Source organism: Sabethes cyaneus, chromosome 3 (genome assembly GCF_943734655.1).
Source record: "Sabethes cyaneus chromosome 3, idSabCyanKW18_F2, whole genome shotgun sequence".
In the NCBI taxonomy this organism is placed as follows: domain Eukaryota; kingdom Metazoa; phylum Arthropoda; class Insecta; order Diptera; family Culicidae; genus Sabethes; species Sabethes cyaneus.
Genome location: NC_071355.1, coordinates 80861749 through 80881264, shown reverse-complemented (window position 1 = coordinate 80881264; position 19516 = coordinate 80861749). Strand labels below are relative to the sequence as shown.

At 39.1% G+C, this 19516-nt stretch overlaps 1 protein-coding gene across 1 annotated transcript in view; it reads left to right on the top strand.

Moving 5' to 3' along the window:
- The window catches only part of LOC128739779 (putative epidermal cell surface receptor), a 68865-nt gene that overhangs the window by 498 nt on the left and 48851 nt on the right, over positions 1-19516 (top strand). Inside the window, exon 2 of the mRNA XM_053835281.1 lies at positions 15005-15777. Coding sequence (XP_053691256.1) covers positions 15005-15777 — 773 coding nt within the window. The remainder of the gene's footprint in view (positions 1-15004; positions 15778-19516) is intronic.

Sequence of the window (19516 nt, the reverse complement as noted above, 5' to 3'; positions counted from 1 at the left end):
GGTAAACAAATTTTTACGCGTAAGCATTTAAGAATTTGAGTTTGAAGTGAATTTTTGTTCTGCTAAAGCAGCCAAAGCACATGTAGAAACACAACCTTGCGGTTCAACTAATTTTTTTTTCAATCTGGCAATTTAACAAAAAATTTAATTAACTTTAAATTAATTTCTAATTATACTAAATAAGATCGAACCACAGCTGCTGGATTTTCTTAAATGATTCGTTCTGTTTTACCCCAACCTTCAAAAAATAATGGACCGAGCCAATCAAACCTTATACGAAAACAGTCAAAGTTTACGCTCCTATTCAACCCCATTTTTCGTACCCAACAAATCACATATCTACGGAAAAAATCGATTGATTGGATTCGATTTTCAAGCATGACTTAGCAGCATAGGACGAACCGAGCGTTCGATTAGAATCGCTTATGCTTAACGGGAATTCCAACAACAGCTCCCTCGTCTGGCACCCTGGCACCCTTTACCACCCTTGAAACACCAGTCCACCTCTATACCTGCAGTAGGTTGGTAAGCACGTGACATGGATTTTCAGCCGACACGATGGATGTGGCATAATGGAAATGACCTCGACTTCAAAGCGAACGGTTTGACGGCGGCGGCCTGCACCGTTCGAAGTTCATGGCAATCATCCAGCGCGAAGTTACCGGTCCTGATTGCTTATGGAATGTGACAAACTATGTTCCATCGATGTGTGCAACATGGTCTGTGTACACTACATGAAAACTCTAGAGTGCTCTTTGATGTTAAGCTCTCTCATCCGTGGTAAAACTAATTTGCTATTCACGTAAATAGCACTGGACAGTTAGAACACCCTAGTATTTAAATATATCTCAATGTAAAATTAAGTTTTTCAAACCATTTTTGCGCTAGGCGGAAGCCTATAAGCGGTTTTAACGAAAAATCATTTGTTTTAACACCACGACATCACGTTCCACTTGACAAAGGAGATGGAGATGATAATTTAAATAACTCTCAATAGAAGGCGCCATCGATGAAGGTACGAGCAGGCATTTGGTTTACAAATCACATTATTATTGATTGGCACTCAAGGTAAACTTGAAGCAGCTATAATGCAAAACGAGACATTCCGGAAAACGTTTCTCTGCGGGTACACGATTATTTATGAGGTATGCTTTACGATTCGCGAAGCGGCTTTTTATTCTGCGATAAATACATAATTTCTGCATAAAAACCGTTATGTACTTTGATTTAATAGATGCAGCATTTGAAGATCTCTTAAATATATACCGGTCAATTTGCTTAGTTATGCTGTTAGAAACCTTGCCTTTGTACGTGTAATTTGAGTACTTACGCATCGTTTCTATGCAATAATTTCTTTTGTAAATATAGCTAATTTAGTGGTTGATTGCCTTCAATAATTTTTCTGGATTCAATTCCAAGACCCAGTTGACTCTAATTGGGACGGGCGCGCACTGGTTAAAATTACATTATAATCTAGGTTATGCCATCTACTCCCATTCAGGAAATAAAATTCTCAGAATCGGACTATTTGATGCGTTCCAGAAGAAAATGAGAAACTTTAATCCACGAACGCTGCTTTCGAATGATTTAAATAACGAACATACGATGCAATTTGCCACCATAACTTAACTCTATTTTCATCTCTTAGCAAGATAAAATCGGATGTAACTAGGTAACTAGGACGTAACAACGCAAATTTTTTGCGTTGAGGATGCCATCACTTATTACTGCTCATTAGAATTCTCTTTCGAACAGCGTTACAGGCACCAACACATTGTCATAGTAAACACGGTGGATTGCATTATTTGATAAGTTTTATCAGCTTTAATTAAACTAGGAGCGCTAAGTCTGTCGACCGGTAGAATTGCCAAATTAACAGGAATCCAATCATAGGTGTTAGAATTCATCTCATGCAGATTGCTTTTATTTGTTGAGTTTTCAAGTATGAAAGGTATAAAGTTAAGTTATACATCTCTAGGTTATTACTCATCTCGCGGTTTCCTAGATAAGTATTTTAGAATGAAAATCGAAGCTTCTTAGAAAAAATGTATTGGCATAATTCGATTAGGGGCAGAGAGCTCGGGCTGCCCTAGTCTGATGGTGCAGTTTGCGTCGAGCATCAGTTCTGGAGTAGGAGCGACTCAAACAGCGTTTGTCTCGGACCGAGCGCTTGAATACGAAATGCAGAACTTGACTTGCAGAAAATGACTTGCCAAAGAAGGAGATAGATTAATCTCAAGTTTTTAGTCTTGACCTTGAAATGCGGTCATACATATATATTTAAATTTTTGAAACGATGGTTCTACAATTGATGAAGGACGCTAGGGGAAAGAAATGAAAATTTTTGGTGAAGGAGGTGAAGAGCGGAAAGGAAACGGGGGGGGGGGGGGATATTGGTAGCTACGCTTGACAAGTAGTCATTTTGACTCCTACCTTTTGTCCAATGCTGGAAGGTGCATGAGTCGAACCAAGCTATAATCTGGGATTATAACCGGATTCGAACCCACAACACCCGCCAGGGCATGTGGTTCGCTGGTATTTGTACCTTTGAGCCATAGAGTCGCTGGACAAAAGGAGACTGCAAAATCCACTTATCAAGAAAGCGATGCGTTTGGTTGGGTTATCGACACATATTGTGCTTCTTCCTACATCAATTGCAGATTACCACCGAGCGAGAAGTTTAAATCTAACTAATTTTTACTTTCAGGACGACGACACTATGCCGGCCCTTACGACTTGTAAGGTACTGTACGTGACGTTGTTCGTCTGTCAGCGTGTGTTAGCCGCGTTTCTCGGCGCGGGTTTTCGAGGGAAGGCCCCGTTCCTATGTAATCTCAAGCTTTTAGTCTTGACCTACATACATACATACAAATACCATACATATTAGAGTGTCCCAAAATAGCACTATGTCAGAAAACCCGGGGTCTCACCCCTCAAATGATAGCTTAGGGTGTCATGAGTCGTAAGGACCGGCATAGTGTCGTCGTCCTGTCAGTAAAAACTAGTTAGATTTAAACTTCTCGCTCGGTGGTAATCTGCAATTGATGTAGGAAGAGGCACAATATGTGTCGATAACCCAACCAAACGCATCGCTTTCTTGATAAGTGGATTTTGCAGTCTCCTTTTGTCCAGCGACTCTATGGCTCAAAGGTACAAATACCAGCGAACCACATGCCCTGGCGGGTGTTGTGGGTTCGAATCCGGTTATAATCCCAGATTATAGCTTGGTTCGACTCATGCACCTTCCAGCATTGGACAAAAGGTAGGAGTCAAAATGACTACTTGTCAAGCGTAGCTACCAATATCCCCCCCCCCCCCGTTTCCTTTCCGCTCTTCACCTCCTTCACCAAAAATTTTCATTTCTTTCCCCTAGCGTCCTTCATCAATTGTAGAACCATCGTTTCAAAAAATATTAAGAGAAGGAGAGTTTTACGGCCAACTGAACCGTGTGGTTGAGAACATCTCATAGAGGGATATCCAAATCCATTTAGGCTGAGCCAATCTTCACATCACATCAAATTGCATCACGGAAAAATGCTGTAGAAAATTAACTAGTTGACCGGTCCTTTTCAAAATTTCAGACAATACAATATAACCCAGTAGTAAGCTTTTCGCATATTTATCTCATTCAACTTTGATACCATAACCGTATACTCACACCTTGCGCTTAACTCCACTCATAAAGTTCTGTACAACATATGGCTGCAGCTTCTTCTATACGGAAACCCGCTTTTTCTTCATGTCCTTCCTTAGATTTGATCTCCTTGGGATGCTTCTGTAGTGTCTGCTTCATAATAGCTTAGTATTTTTCGATGGGCCTTAGTTCCGATGCGTTGGGGGGCCTAGCAAATACCAACTCGTATATCAATGTACGAAAATTATCGTTATTGACTTTTAATAAATTCAGGATCGTAGAGATTACCTAACAAAATACACACAAGTTTCTATTCTGTCGTATTTCACGATAGCAAGTGATCGACCTGCGATTTCCAGTACAGAATTGTATAGCATTAGAAAACTAATCGCCTTGAGTCGAATCTTATCGCATACAAAGACTTATGAAGTTGAATTATTATCGTATATTTTGTAGTACGTATATGGCCTCCAAATTAGTACGCATATGCTAGGTTTGTGCATCAGATACAATTTTTAAGGGTATATATAGGTACATATAACTCATTTGTTACTCTGATATGCATATGAAAATGTTTCCTGAGGGGCTTACGTCCTTGAATACGAAAGTGACCCCGTGGGCTTCGTATCACTCCAGGACATCCTTTGAATAGCGGCACGAAGCTAGGTCCGGCCAGAAGATCATAGTGCCCTCGTGTTGCTTCAACAGAGGAACCAGACGCTTCTGTAGACACTCCTTTAAGTACATCTGCCCGTTTACAGTCCCGGTAGTCATGAACAGCGCAATCCGTTTGCCACATGAGCAGATCGCTTGCCAAATCATGTATTTCTTGGCAAACTTTGAAAGTTTCTGCTTCCTTACTTCCTCTGGAACATCAAACTTGTGCTAGGTGGTGGAGAACAGTAGCTCCGGAAGCTGCCGAAAGTCCGCCTTGACGTAAGTCTCATAATCTATGATGATTGATGAGACAATGAGGCTTCGTCAGCATCTGGGTGTTCAGTTTTCGGGTTTGAACGTATGCAGTCCCTCCCGGTCCGTGATTCTCTAAACGAATGATTTAAACAGATTCAACTTTTTGGCCACATCTCTGATCGAAGCGTTGGGGTCCCGCTTGATCGCTTTCACGACACGCTTGTAATCCTGATCACTAAAAGAACATCTATTCTGACCGCATACCTCCTTCCGTTCGATGCTTTCCTAGTAACATTTAATCACATGACTTACCGTTGACAGATTCCGAGTTGTTTTACGTTGTCCCGATGAGAGAGTCGAGCCTTTTCCAGGTGCTTGCGCAAAATCAATTCGCTACGTTGCTTTTCGGGTGACACCATTTTCTCCAATTTTTGGAAAACTGACAGCGATAAAAGTACAATGTAAACAATACACACTAAACTGCTTCTACCGAAATTTTCAAGAAGAAATACTCCATGGGTAATTTTCTGCAGCGTTTATTCCGTTATGTAATTTGCTGTGGGACACCCTTCATGTACCTTAGCCAATGGCCAAAAGTCGTCAATTGGTTAAATTTGCAAGCAAATTAGGGGAGCGAATGTTACATCCCTGAAGGTATCCCAGTTAGCACCAACTCGTAGGGAAATTGTGGATAAAATCCCCAGTTGGGGTAAAACGCTTAGAAAGCTTATATAATCCACACGGGTAATAATATAAAATAGAAGCGATTGTCATCTTAATGACATGGCGCATTTTGCCCCGACTGGGTATTTTATCCACAGTTCCCCTATATCAATGTACGAAAATTATCGTTAATATCTCTTCAAAAATTCGAAATCGTAACTCAAGCTTGATAAAGTGGGCCCAAGTTGATTTTCTATCGTATATAATGATAATTACTGACATACATATGATTTTCAGCACAAAATTGTATAGCATTACGCAGCGAGTCGCGTTTAATCGGATATCTTATATATAAAAATGGAAGTGAAAAAGTTCGACCGCGCATCAGTTGAGAACGGAGCGTCCGATTTGAGCCTCCTTTTCTTTATTGTGTTCGTTTCCACCACCGCTATGTTTTTACGGCGAGAAAAGTTGGAAAATTTACTGGGATGATAGGAAAACTCGAAAAATTAGTTTTCCATATAAAACCCGCAACGCACTGTATTTGGCTACTATGATCATCGTACGATTTTTTGCAGCACCGTTGCCGTATTCAAACAAACACGTGGTTACCTTCATTGAAATCGCCACATCTAACAATGCTATTAAACATTTTGGGGGTTTACAATTTCAGAAAATAACCAATCAATAGGCCCAACTTATTAATCAACCTAAACTCAAGCCTAAAGCGTCAGTAATAAAATTCGTTAATTTCATTCATTCGTTCATTCATTTATCAAATTTATGAAACAAACACGAATCATTTTTATTCCTTTTTACATCGGATGCGTGGCCAGAAGATCCAGTGCAGGTTAACAAAAGGTTTAAGCACTAAATTCACTAAATTGCCACATCTCAATCGTCAAATGAAGAATACATTTAGCATATGTTAACGGATTATGTGCATATTCGGTTTAACTTAATATCAAGCTAATAAATCAACAGTAAGAGCATATGATTTAGAATTTTTAAAAAATAGTGAACGAAGAAACTATTCACGCCTTTCACGCCGAGGACCCGGGTTCAAATCCCAACCCCGCAGAAGTCACGAATGACCCAAGCTGGTTAAAGTGACTATAATCAAAACAAACAAAAAATCGTGTTTAACTTTCAGTCGTTTTTATATCGTATTAGACTCTTTAGAAGTGTAAAAAGGTTTATAAAATGACGCATTTATGTTAAATTGTTTTAGTGCGTGAATTGCCAAAGGAACAATACAGCGATCAATTGATTTTGTGGATTGGCAAGCCAACTTTTACTGTATTGTTAAATTTAGACAATCTCTGAAATCGCGGCGTTTAATCAACCAAACGCAGAACTCCTTAGACAACGGCAAAACTTGACTTATACCTAGAAAATATCCCTTTTTCTAAAACGCAGCAGGAGTTCATCTGAAGCTTACATATCGTATATTTAATCCAATTTGTGGCAGTACGAAGTTTGCCGGGTCTTCTAGTTATCGTATATAAATACTTATATAGCCGTAACGCTTATAATTATTCCTAATCGCGTATATCGCCTCCAAAATAATACAGATTTGCCAATTTTACGCATCAAATACGATTTATTAGCATGAACAGGTACACCCATTACGCTAAAATTGAATCTTTTATTTATTTTATTTATTTTTTATTTTTATTTATTTCTATTCATCTGACCTTATCGGTCTAAATGAAGTTTCACGTGGACGGAGAAAAGCTCACTTGAGGTGGTCACAACGTGACCTTCCTCAAATGTGCATAAAAATCCCATCATCTTTTGATTTCAGGACATTGCAATTTGCACAATTACAATTATACATAATACATTACAATTTACATAAAACATTACAACAAGTCACTTTCTAGTAATCTTCGCCGGTACACAGATGAAGTTTCAGTAAAATTAAAAAGATCAGTATATCGATTAAACTGTCGCACCATTGATGAAATCGGTGAGAAGACTGCATATTGGGTTGACTGGAATTCCACATGAAGCATAGTCCTTGGACGCAAAACTCTGGTAGGTGCGTAGAATCCGATTTGTGATAATAGATCTGGGGCATCATTCTCAGCAGTAATTAGCTTTACAAGGAATACTGCTTGTGATGCCCGGCGACGTTGATCTAATGTTGTTATACCCGACAATCGACAGCGATCTTCGTAGGGAGGCAAATTCTGAGTATCGTTCCATGGGAGATTTCGCAGGGCATAACGAACAAATTTACGCTAAATGCTTTTTAGTCTCATGTTCCAAGTTGCTTGATGCGGGCACCAAACAACGCTGGCAAACTCTAAAGTTGATCGGACTAATGAACAGTATAAAGCTTTAAAGCACAGAGGGTCATCAAATTCACGGGCTATTTTGAATATAAATCCAAGTCGTCGACTAGCTTTTTCAATAGTCCGCGGCCTTAATAGCAATTGGTTCCTCTCACACCAGTCGGTAAATAGATTCAACATAGTTTGAAGTCCCATACAATCTCCAATTTGACGAATTACGTAGTATATTTTTAAATCGTCGGCAAAGAATTGACGTCCGCCATGATCAAGGATCAGTGCTGCATCATTTACGAATAATGAGAACAACAAAGGACCTAGGTTACTACCTTGTGGCACACCTGATTTGTTCGTAAATGAGGATGATTGGTGATTCCGAATTCGTACATAGAGCTGCCTATTTACAAGATACGATTCCAGCCAATATACCAATATGCATATGAAAATGCTAGCTGGGATACCACTCTAGCTCCGATTTTGCTTAATGGTAAAGGTAAAATCTGGTCAGAAGACGCTAGGATCCTTGTAGCGACGAATCATGGGTAGAAGTGGTTTTTTGTGAACACTCCTTGACTCCCCTACGTCAAGGAGTGTTCACAAAAAACCACTTCTACCCATGATTCGTCGCTACAAGGATCCTAGCGTCTTCTGACCAGATTTTACCTTTACCATTAAGCAAAATCGGAGCTAGAGTGGTATCCCAGCTAGCATTTTCATATGCATATTGGTATATTGGCTGGAATCGTATCTTGTAAATAGGCAGCTCTATGTACGAATTCGGAATCACCAATCATGTCGTCGTGGTTGGGCCACGTTTTGGAATTTGCCCATAACTTTCGTTTCAAAAGGAATTTTGGAAATCTAAATAAATCGTTGCAAAGGTCTAAGAATAAGGTATATATCCGGAAAGTTTTGAACTGATTGCTTGAAAAATAAAAAAGTTATAGGCATTTACGTGAAGACAAAAAATGTTGTCATAGTCGGGCCATGTTGTGCAGGTTGGGCCATCGCAGAAAATCTAAGACATACGTATTGAAATTCAATATAGAGACATGAAAAGAATGAATTCCGTGAACAACGACTCATATAGGTACAAATACCCTATTTTTAATTGCAGTTTTGCGAAATTTTGGCGAGTTTGTAAAATCCATATTGCTACAATCGCCTTTTCCGAAGTGTTCAACTCCAATGAAAAAACAGCAAAAATATAGGTTTTTATCGTACTAATATTGCTTTAATTCATCACTTTTTACGTGACTGACATTCTCTAGTGATTATTGCGCCTCTGCGCTTATAATTATGGTGGCCCAACCATGACTAGTCAAGTGGCCGACCTTAACAAATAGCGCTTTTCTAGTATTTCAGCTTAGCCTTCCCAAACACTTTACTGGAGGGGATTTTTCTATAGTCTTCGTGTGCAGCACAACACACTTCATACATTTTCAAAATTTATCTCGTTAATTACATTTCATAAATCATTTCTTGAAGGAAAGTTCATTGCGCCTGGAAAACTTTTTTTGTAAGATTTAGTCACTGAATTCAGTACGGGTGTTTTGAATACACGATTGAAACTCACAATAACTGTATCATAGATATCATGAGTTACTAAAACTGTAAAATCGTGATGGCCCGACCATAACAGTGGCACGACGATAACGACAATACCCTACATTTAGCTACTTATCGAAGCAGTTGTAATGAACGGTTGCCAAATTGTATCGCAGCCCCAAATAGCTTGCCAGACCATAGCCTTTTTACCAAACTTTTCAATTTGAATTGCTGATTCAGACTGGTTTAAAAGTACTTACTTTTCTTGCAAGATATATTAGTGCGGTTCCGGAAAGGATTTATAGTCTTTCGCATACGTTTCGTCATCCAATATTATGCACTTCGAATTCCCAGTATGCATCGTATTGTATAGCTTCAGCTCGGAGTTCGTTTCAGTGACTTCTGTTTCTTATAAGTTCACAGATTCAAACGTTGTTTTGTGCGATGAACATTTTATTTCGACATGCCAACTTTTTTTACGACCTCAAACCCGTTATCATCACTGAACTTCCTTAACGCTGCTGTTTACATGGTTTTCTCATTTGCACCTTCCATTTTCGTTAACAATTTTGTTTCTATACACAATTTTCACAGAATTTTTTGACGTAGGTCTGTTGAAATTAAAAAAACACGCTACTTGAACAAATATACCGCACTGCATAGGTTTTTAGAGATCAAGTAAACAGGACGCAGCCACAAAACTGGACTAAATATAAAAGATATTGAAAGGCAGCGGTTGTTGCAAAACCCACACTCGTGAGGTCTAATTTTCTCACACACTCTCACTCTTATTTATTCATGCACTGCTTCGAGTTTTTGCGAGTATGTGTTTAATTAACAGCCCTGGTCGTCACTCTAGTTGCCTTGGGGCCCGAGCAGCTGCTACCGATCCCTCGCAAAGGTTCGCACTCGCACCCGCGTGCAGAACCGAGAGCAGAAAATGAAGAATGAAAGAAAAAGTAATGCAAAATCTGTATCTCTGTGTATCGCTATCTCTCACGGGCAGCTGGCTGCTCGTTACGAGGTTGTGCGTTCGCGAGTGTGTAGGCAGCAGAATGTCTGCACACAGCAACGGCGACTGTTTGTCGTACGATTGCGTCAGTGGCGTAAAAGTTAGATGCTATGCTTCTTATATTCGATCGCGTGAGACTACTCGATTTGCAATATTGACAGCAGTTTCCGACTGCTTACAAACTTTCTAGGACAGTCTATATATCCCGAACTTCAAAACTACCGTCTGATGGAACTGTTGAAAAAAAATATTGAACGGCATCAAACACGCCTCCGTCACAGCAAGTGAAGATATCCCCGACAGTGTGCGCGGTGACTGGAGAAAATGAATTTCAGATTGGAGAACTTGGAGAATGATCGATAAACGAAGACAGGCGAAAGTCAGCCACCAACTAACTCTGTACTGTTAGTATTACTTAATCGGATCTAGGACAAATATGCTACTCACCGGAGTAGCATGCTAGCTTCCGGTCATGTGTAGACCATATCCCGATGCTCCGTATTACGTTGGGCCAAATCAACAAATACCAGAACTGTGTTCTTCTGACGTTAATTGATTTCCGAAGAGCATTCGACTCACTAAACCACGAAAACAACCGGGAGCACTAACACTCGTAGACACGCACTCATAGAGGCTCATGAGGTGTTTTCCTGCAAAATCCTGCAGACGTCATCTTGTCGATTACCGTGTACCCCCGTTGGTATGACCTTCTTTAATCTGAACATTTTTAATCTGTACCCCGGTGGTATGAATGCGTTCACATTAAAAACCGATCAAGCGTCACACACAATTGACGTTAAAGTGGACCGGTAAATTAAAAAAAAGCAAAAAATCTTAATGCGTTTCCTCTTGCTCAGGAGCTTTGGCAATATAGCTCATATGCAACTTATCTCTATCCAATACTCAAAATAGACCATTTAAGTCGAAACTGCCGAGCCAATTTCGTATTATACAAATCGAACCTTTAGAATTCGCGCATGTTTGAGATGTTTTCAAAACGTTTGTTTTCGTCAAATCAAAACAACAAGTTCATAGGGTGCGCGTCTTGCGCGTGTATGAAAATAAATAGACTTACCAAATATTCAGATTAAAAATGAACTCGCCCAATCTGAACGCGCTGTTTTTCATATTAGCGGGGGTTGAGTGTACTGCCAAAGTTGTAGCGTGATATTGTAGCGATTCTTTAATCATTGTTCTATCTTTATTCATTGTTTATCATCATTTGGAGTTATACAATGATTCGTTTAGCATCCATTATCCAATAATTCGCAGAAGTTTTTCGACTGAAGTGTTTGTAGTGTCTTAGTAGAATATCAAACCTGAAATTAAAGAAAAGTAGGAATCTTTTTCCAAATTAAATTCCATTATTTATATTTATTCCCGACCGATACACAATATTTACAATAATTCGCAAAAATTGTATATATTGCTTTGCTGAAGATCGTTCTCAATAGGGACCACTCTATCCAATTGGACGCCACGTTGGTTACTGCTAAAGTAAGATAGAACTGCATACTTCCTCCACTATTGTCCCTCTGCTATGGCAAAGTAAAGCCTTAGGTATAACCGTCATTAGACATTATCCTTCTTTATCGATAGACTGACCCATTAAAAGATGGCGACTGGCAATTAAAAGATCTCGACTTGGCTTACAATATTCTCTTGCTTTTCCAACGGTAGTTTGATAATCAGAGGAAGCTTAATTTATGTCACCAACTGCTCTAAGGGAACATATCTCATAGTCTACCTTATCATTGTAAAGACCATGTCAATTGGACTAAACATTAATGCTAACAATCAGTTCAATTTAACAACCGCAACTGGAGATCCGGTTGAGGAGGAGGAAGTTTTTCAATGCCTTAACAGCAAGACATTATCTTATCTTATCTTATCTCACACTAACGCAGCCAATACTTGAAGGCATCCTGGAAAATGCCGATTGCTTAAATCGGTCATTTTTCTTGTCAACGGCCAGGCCAACTGCGCAGAGTTGTACCGCAGAGAGAATTCCAAAGAATTAAGTGGAATTAAAAATGATACTTAATTCCATTCAACTCATTGAAATCAAGGGGAAGGAAGAAAGCATGGACCTCCCGTACCAAACGCTTCCCTTGAAGATATTGATTAATTTACAGATTACAAATTGTAGTCGTTGGGAGTATCTTTGCTAATAAAGGTTAAGTGATACTCCGGACCCTCGGGGATGAACTTATGGCATTAACCATAGTCTGGCTGCAATAGGCCAAGGTTATAGCGCCTTTTTTCGCTCTCTGAAAATTGAAAAATTCCGTCTACCTGGCATCATTTTAATTACTTAGTAAAAGAATAAATTTAGAAATAATAAAATATATTAATGCAGGAAAATCAAATAGATAAACGAGTGAAGTTATGAAACGACCGCACCGGCATTTGTTTCTTCGTCCATTCCATTAAATCCCGCCACTGAGCAGCATTTTCGATTAAACTTGAAACAGTTTAAAGTCCTATTCGAAAGCTAGGTTTTGGGTGCCTCCGGGGCAGAACTTCATAAACCGCAAAAGTCACTACCGTATGCACAAGCGTAACTTCCAGTAACAGTTGCCTCCAGTAATTCCGTCTGCATCCAAACATGTAACTTGTTTGTCACTATCTTCAAGGCACATGCTAATTCTATATCTGCTGCCGCTGGCCGAAAAACTAATCTGTTTGATTATTTTAACAACTAATCTGCTTGATTATTTCCAATGCCTTAACAGCAAGACATTAGTATTAAAACTGATGTAGATACAAGGATAAGTACGGCCATGAGTGCCTTTGTCGGTTTTGTAAATTTTCGGAATGTTTCGTCCTCAAATCAAGTCACCTTATCGACCAAATCAACCTAATTACCAATTCAAACGCGAAATCAGCGCAAAATTTCCAGATCTTTGTTAGCCGTTGCTTGCAATACATCATTCGGGCTTATTAGCAACGCCCGATAGAGATCCGGAAGCGTATTTGGAGACGGGCAAGCGAATCTACAGGGAGGCCGAGGCACTCGACTAGCATTCGCAGAGATAGCGTAGTAGAAGCAGACTCATAGCCTTATGGCGCTATAGCTTAGATATTCGACCTGTTGACGTGAACCTGTCCTGAAGGCTAGTGACCATCGACAGTGAAGAAACCAGATTCCATTCCTCTGTCATTTGGTTCTGAACAAACGTCTCAAGATATTGGTATTTAGGGTAGATGATCCATTAGTTGCGCCACTAAGCACAATATAACTTCATTTTTCTTGTTTATTGAGGTACATGCTTCAATTAATGCTTGTGGGATATAAATTTATCATATACAAGGTATTTGTCACAAGGCAAGACAATTGCTTTCGTTGTACGAGAAGCTTTATAAAGAAAAAATGAATTATCTGATTCAATTATATTGTACCAACTGTTGCGCTAATGTTTCCTTAATTAAGTTTGATGTTCCTTTAATTGTGTTATTCCATATACATTGCTAGGTTGCTAAGTGAAAAAACATCGTAGCAAAACTATAGATGAGCGCCTATAGTTGTGCGCTCCAACTGCGAGTTAGATTTTGGAAAATTGGCATTTTAGCAAATAATGCTTTAATTTTAAATGGTGTAGTTTAACTACCAATACTTCTAAAACCTGTTTTATATAATGAATGTAATTGTTTTATCTAAAATGCTACGGTGACGAAAATATGCATTAATAATGAATAGTAGCGCAACTATTGGTACTACCACAACTATTGGATAAACTACCCTATCTGGATCTAGGAACACTTACTCGAAAAATCACGTCCTGGAAGATCTTTTACTTGCGCAGCGGATGCGCTGAGAAATAATGTCAATGATAAGGTAAAGCATTGCATGTTTGCGACGTCCTTTAAGTGTTTGTATATGGATGAGCATGCAACGTGCTTCATAAGATGGTAATAATACTATCTATCCATGCTAAATACTATCGAGTTAAGTTTTCGTAGTGTTGGGTGATCAGCCCCGCCAGGGACGGTAATAATTGGGGACAGTATTGTCATAATCGGGTAAAGTAGAGCAAGCATTGATGGAAGGGTAAACCCAATACACACAAGCACGCACGCAAAGAAATGCAGTGCAGGTTACAGCAAACACCCGGGCGATATCACAATAGATCTACAGTACTAGTCGCAGTGATGAGTCCACACAAGGAAAAAAGTCCAATAACTTTCAATCGGACGAAGTTCTGGAACGTTTGTTGTATTGCAGTTTATCGGCACAATGTCGATGTCATTTTTCGCAATAGGGTGTTTTATATATTTTGTACAGGCATTACGCGTACTCTATTTTGGACATTTACGGCAGAATCCAATGGAAATGTCCAAAACTCCAATGTTTTTTTTAACTTTCAAATACAAAAATGGAAGAAAATTTTCAAGCAAAAACAAAATTGTCTGGAAGAAGCTTAAAAAAGTTTAAAAAATTTATGATTAAAAAAGCCCAAGTAACAATTTGAGTTTTAATACACACTTAGGATGGTTTCAATTACTGAAATTGGCATTTTAACATCAAGAGTGCAATGAAACTCACATTGTTACTGATTGACAATGATTATTTTAAATATGCCCGTAAACAAAATTTGAAATCGTTTAGCCTAAATCGTACAAACATCTTGAAAATATCATACTAAAAGCTCAAAAATTGTTTATTATGAAGTTTGAATATCGCTTAATATTTTCAAAAAAATGAAAGAATATATGCCGTCTTTTTGAACTTAGTAATTTCATTTGGTAACCAAAACAAAGGAGATTCATTAGCAAAAACCACTTAAATCGCTTTCCGAAGCAATATAATTCAATACTTCTGTATCATTCAATTTATTGAGCGAAAAGACGAAATAAAATTTTCGTATCGCTTAGCCATTTATTGAGACTTACTAATTGTGTGCTAATCGTGTCCATTTTTCCGCTTTGCTCTTTCAGATATTTTAACGACAACATCCGAAACAAGCACAACTCTCGCAAACGGGCCCGATGAGTCAAGCTCCCTCACGTCGCTGGCTGTTGTTCCTCTTACCAAACCAATCAATAACAAAAATGAAACGACAACCAAAGAATCGGTAGTGGCCAACGGTGGCAGCCTCTCTTCGACGCAGAACCCCGTCAGCCAGGAGTCATCTTCACACCTGGCAACGTCATCGGAATCCGACATGAGTGAGGCAATCACCAGTGCGGAGATGCATTCGACCGAAAAACCGGTTCTGCTTCACGTTCAGACTGCGGCCGAAGCCAACAACGACCGTAATCCGGATAGTTCCCCCTCCATACTGGACCACTTTGTCCCGATGGGAGAAAGTTCGTCGGAAGAATTACTCAAGATGAGCGATATGAGATCATCTGGAGAAGCGGTACCCCAAGGCCGCTCGATTGGCTTTGGTGTAGATGGACCAATTAATTTCGTCACTGCCCCTGACCTGGCCACAACTGCGACCAGTAAGGTTCCGACTACTGAGAGCCCTGCTACCACCATGGGTTACGACAAAAAGTTGCATACGGAACTTGCTGACCTTTCGGATATTAGCATGGAAGATGAGGAGAGCGATAGAGCGGAAGGTGCAAAACATAGTAGCGAAGATGAGGCCGAACGAAGCCACCGCAACACGACCATTAGTCACATGATGGTGCCACATTCAGCCGGACGGGATCTGACGATGATGGTCGTCGATGAGTGCATCTACAATGGCGTCGAATACAAGGTAATTATCTACTAAATTGTTTTTAAATGCTCTTCATATCTTGCGTGCCGTGCATGCATGCGATGCGATGCGATGTGAGGTAGTAATGTAGGCTAGTGGAGTACCACCGCGTCGGCCGTACCTTTCACCGTCGATCGCCTGATTGTTGCTAATGAAGGGAGTATTATATGCCGGTGTTTAATATTGGATCGTGTTTTCCTAGTTAGAGTGACAAAAGATTTCGAGAGGATAATTTTTGACATTGGATTGCAACGGAACAAATTTTAAAGTGGTCACCATCAAGCTGTTGATGCTGGTGTGAAATGGCTTTCATTTTTTATTTGTGCGAGCAGCATAATATAGGGTAAAAGCACCAATTTTGGCCATAGTTTGTCAAACTTTCAAGGATACCGATCATGTTTAAAAAAACGAATAAACTAAATATGTTTAATATCATCAACAGGTAATTTTAGTCTTAATCTTCATAATGTATAAGTTTATTTGAGGGAAATTTGCTCTTTTGTTTTAATTTTTGTCAAATGAAAAACCTCTGCTGGGTTCCTATTTTGGCCATCGTGTTCTTGTATTCGCCACTCTGTGTTCCTATTTTGGCCACCCTGCTGAAAAAGTATCGCAAAATATGTTAAACTACCATGTAATCTATTTTGCTGAATTAGTTATCTTTAAATATGCAATTGCAAAGGATCAGTAATGCTCCAGGAATTTTAACCTTTACTCGCCCTCATTATTTGTTCATGTTTGCAAAAATTGGTTGTCGAGAAAAAAAGTCAAAACAAGAATATTTTTTTCTTTATGCTCAAGTTTATTTGAAATTATTTCTAATCGTTAAAGCAGTTTTCAGTTATAAATGCGTTTTTGCAGCGATATAAGCAAATATGGGAAATCTTTTCGATAATTTTCATGGTCGATGATTCAACAACTTCTGCTTTACTTTATTGCTTGCTATGGGTATAATTAGTCAAACAAAGCTATCCGATTTACGACACCGTAAATCCGTAAAAGCGTTTACCATAAACCACAACTGCAAAAAAATTGCATTCAACTTTCAGCTGTACATAGGACAGATTCTTGAAATATCCTAATATTTGGATTTCAAACACAGTTTTCTTAAAATCTTGTCATCGAGTACGTGACGAGTAATTATCACTAGATATCATAAGGGAAAAAGTAGATGGAAAATTGCTTTTGAATGGAGTATCACTTTTGAATGGAGTATTTTTAATTTATCCATGGCGGACGGAATTTTTCAGAGTGCGTGGAAGACTGCCGCAATTACGCCCGTCCATAAAGCAGGAAGTACCCATGACGTCACCAACTACCGTGGTATTTCGATTCTGAGCTGCTTACCGAAGGTTTTCGAAAGTCTTATCCACGATTCGCTTTACCCGAAGGTTCATCATATCATTTCGGAATGGCAGCATGGGTTTGTGAAAAAACGTTCTACGATTACAAACTTGATGGCGTATGTCACTTCACTGACAAACGCACTTGAAAAGCGTCAGCAAGTCGATGCCGTTTATGTCGATTTTGCTAAAGCGTTCGACAGGGTGCCACATTTTCTGTTGGTATCGAAGCTAGAAAGGATGGGATTTCCTGAGTGACTAACACGGTGGATACTGTCGTATCTTACCGATCGCAGTGCGTTTGTACGTATAGATGTAACTAGTTCGCAGCCATTTGAGATTCAATCCGGTCTGCCCCAAGGAAGTCACCTTGGCCCATTGCTGTTTATCCTTTTTGTAAATGATTTGTGTAGCATCATAAAATCTTTCAAGTATATGTACGCAGATGACCTGAAGTTCTTTCGTGTAGTAGCATCAAGAGTTGACTGCTGTGCTTTACAATCCGACATCGATTCCCTGCTAAGTTGGTGTATGCTTAATGGAATGGACGTGAACGTGCAGAAATGCAACATTATTTCATTCTGTAGGAGTAGGAATGTCATATCATTTGACTACACGATGGAAATTGACAGCATCAACCGTGTCGAAACTGTGAAAGACTTGGGCATCCTCTTGGACAGTAAATTATGTTTTGCTCAACACATTGCCGTTACTACTGCTAAGGCTTACGCTATGTTAGGCTTCATCAAAAGGAATACGCAGCAGTTCAACGATATCTACTGTCTGAAATCGCTTTACTGTTCAATCGTGCGCAGTATTCTTGAATACGGGGTGCTTGTGTGGGCACCTTATTATGCTGTTCAAATCAACCGGATAGAACGAATCCAGCGTCAATTCGTTCGGTACGCTCTGCGCAGGTTACCCTGGGATGATCCTGTTCGTCTACCAGCGTACGAAAACAGATGCGTGCTTATACGTCTACCCACTCTGACAAATAGGAGAAGTATGTTGCAACGATTATTTATCTACGATCTTCTGGAAAATAACGTGGATAGCCCGGAGCTACTAGGTCAAATTCGGTTCAACGTACCTCCTAGGCTTACCCGTCGAGCGGATTTCTTCCGGCTTCCTTTACACCGTACTCTTTTCGCCCGAAATAACCCGATTGATGTGTGTTCCCGCGAATTTAATAGTGTATCTGACTGTTATGAGTTTAATGTAACTAGAACAACTTTTAAAAATAGAATAAGTTTACATTAAGAACTGTCTGTACGATATAATCGAAGACCAGGAAATAAAATTAAAAATTAAAATCACGAGGTAAAAAAATCCTTCACATTGAATAACTACGGCGCACTGGAACTTGAATAATGGCGCTGCACTGGAAAATCGCGAAGTAGCATTTCTATAAGCCAGGAAACAATCTTTTCCTCCTCCTTAGACAGTATCGTTCCGGTATCCCGTGTTGTGGTTTTCTGCCACTTGCCACGCTATCAAGTAGATCTTAGACACCGTTTTTTACGGGACGCGTGTTCCAAAGACGTTGATGTATCCTGAACACATGATTGAAGCGTACTTTGATTATACGCCTGACAGGCAATGTTTTTCGATAAAGCCATCGTTTTGTGTACAATCTTGGGCAAATAATATCAAATAATTAATAACTTAATTGAAAAATTAATCAATTTAGTAACTCACTGTCTTCCAGCGGTAAAAAAGAATTTCTGAATTCACAATTTCAGAACTAAATAACAATAGACTTTCGTATGGCGAAAACGGGCATATGAAATATGAAATCGCTTTGACGTATGGCCAAAAGCAGCACAGCGAAAGCTTTTGGCCTCCTATGACTAAACATATTTTATTTTTATAAAAACGTCTACTTTACGTTTATCATATGGTCGATATGGTTTGAAAAATAGTCCATTATATCATATGTGAAACCCAACGAAAAATAAATAATTTTGGATAATAAATGTAATGTACTTAAACTTGCTGTCGTACTATGCTGGCAATAGGTTATGTCGGAAATTAAAAGCGGCCCTTTTTATTTCTGCGATATTCATAGAATAATAATTTTCTTGTATTAGTTTTCATATAAGTTATACGGGAAAATATCAGAAGTTTGATTTAGTTTCATCTAAAGTTGTGTTATTAGCCATATATTTCATCAATTGATACTTAAATACAAGTATGGCCAATACAGGTGCTATGGCTAAAACCGGTGCTTCTGCCCTACAAATAGATTCGAAAGTTTGCCTATTAAAATGAAGTTATATTCATTTAGATAGCTACATCCAGCGCTAATAGGATGGTATGAGTCATGTCGAATTTGATTGAAAACATTTGATGTTTTTATTATTACACCAATGTCGATAACTTTTGTCAAGAAAAGA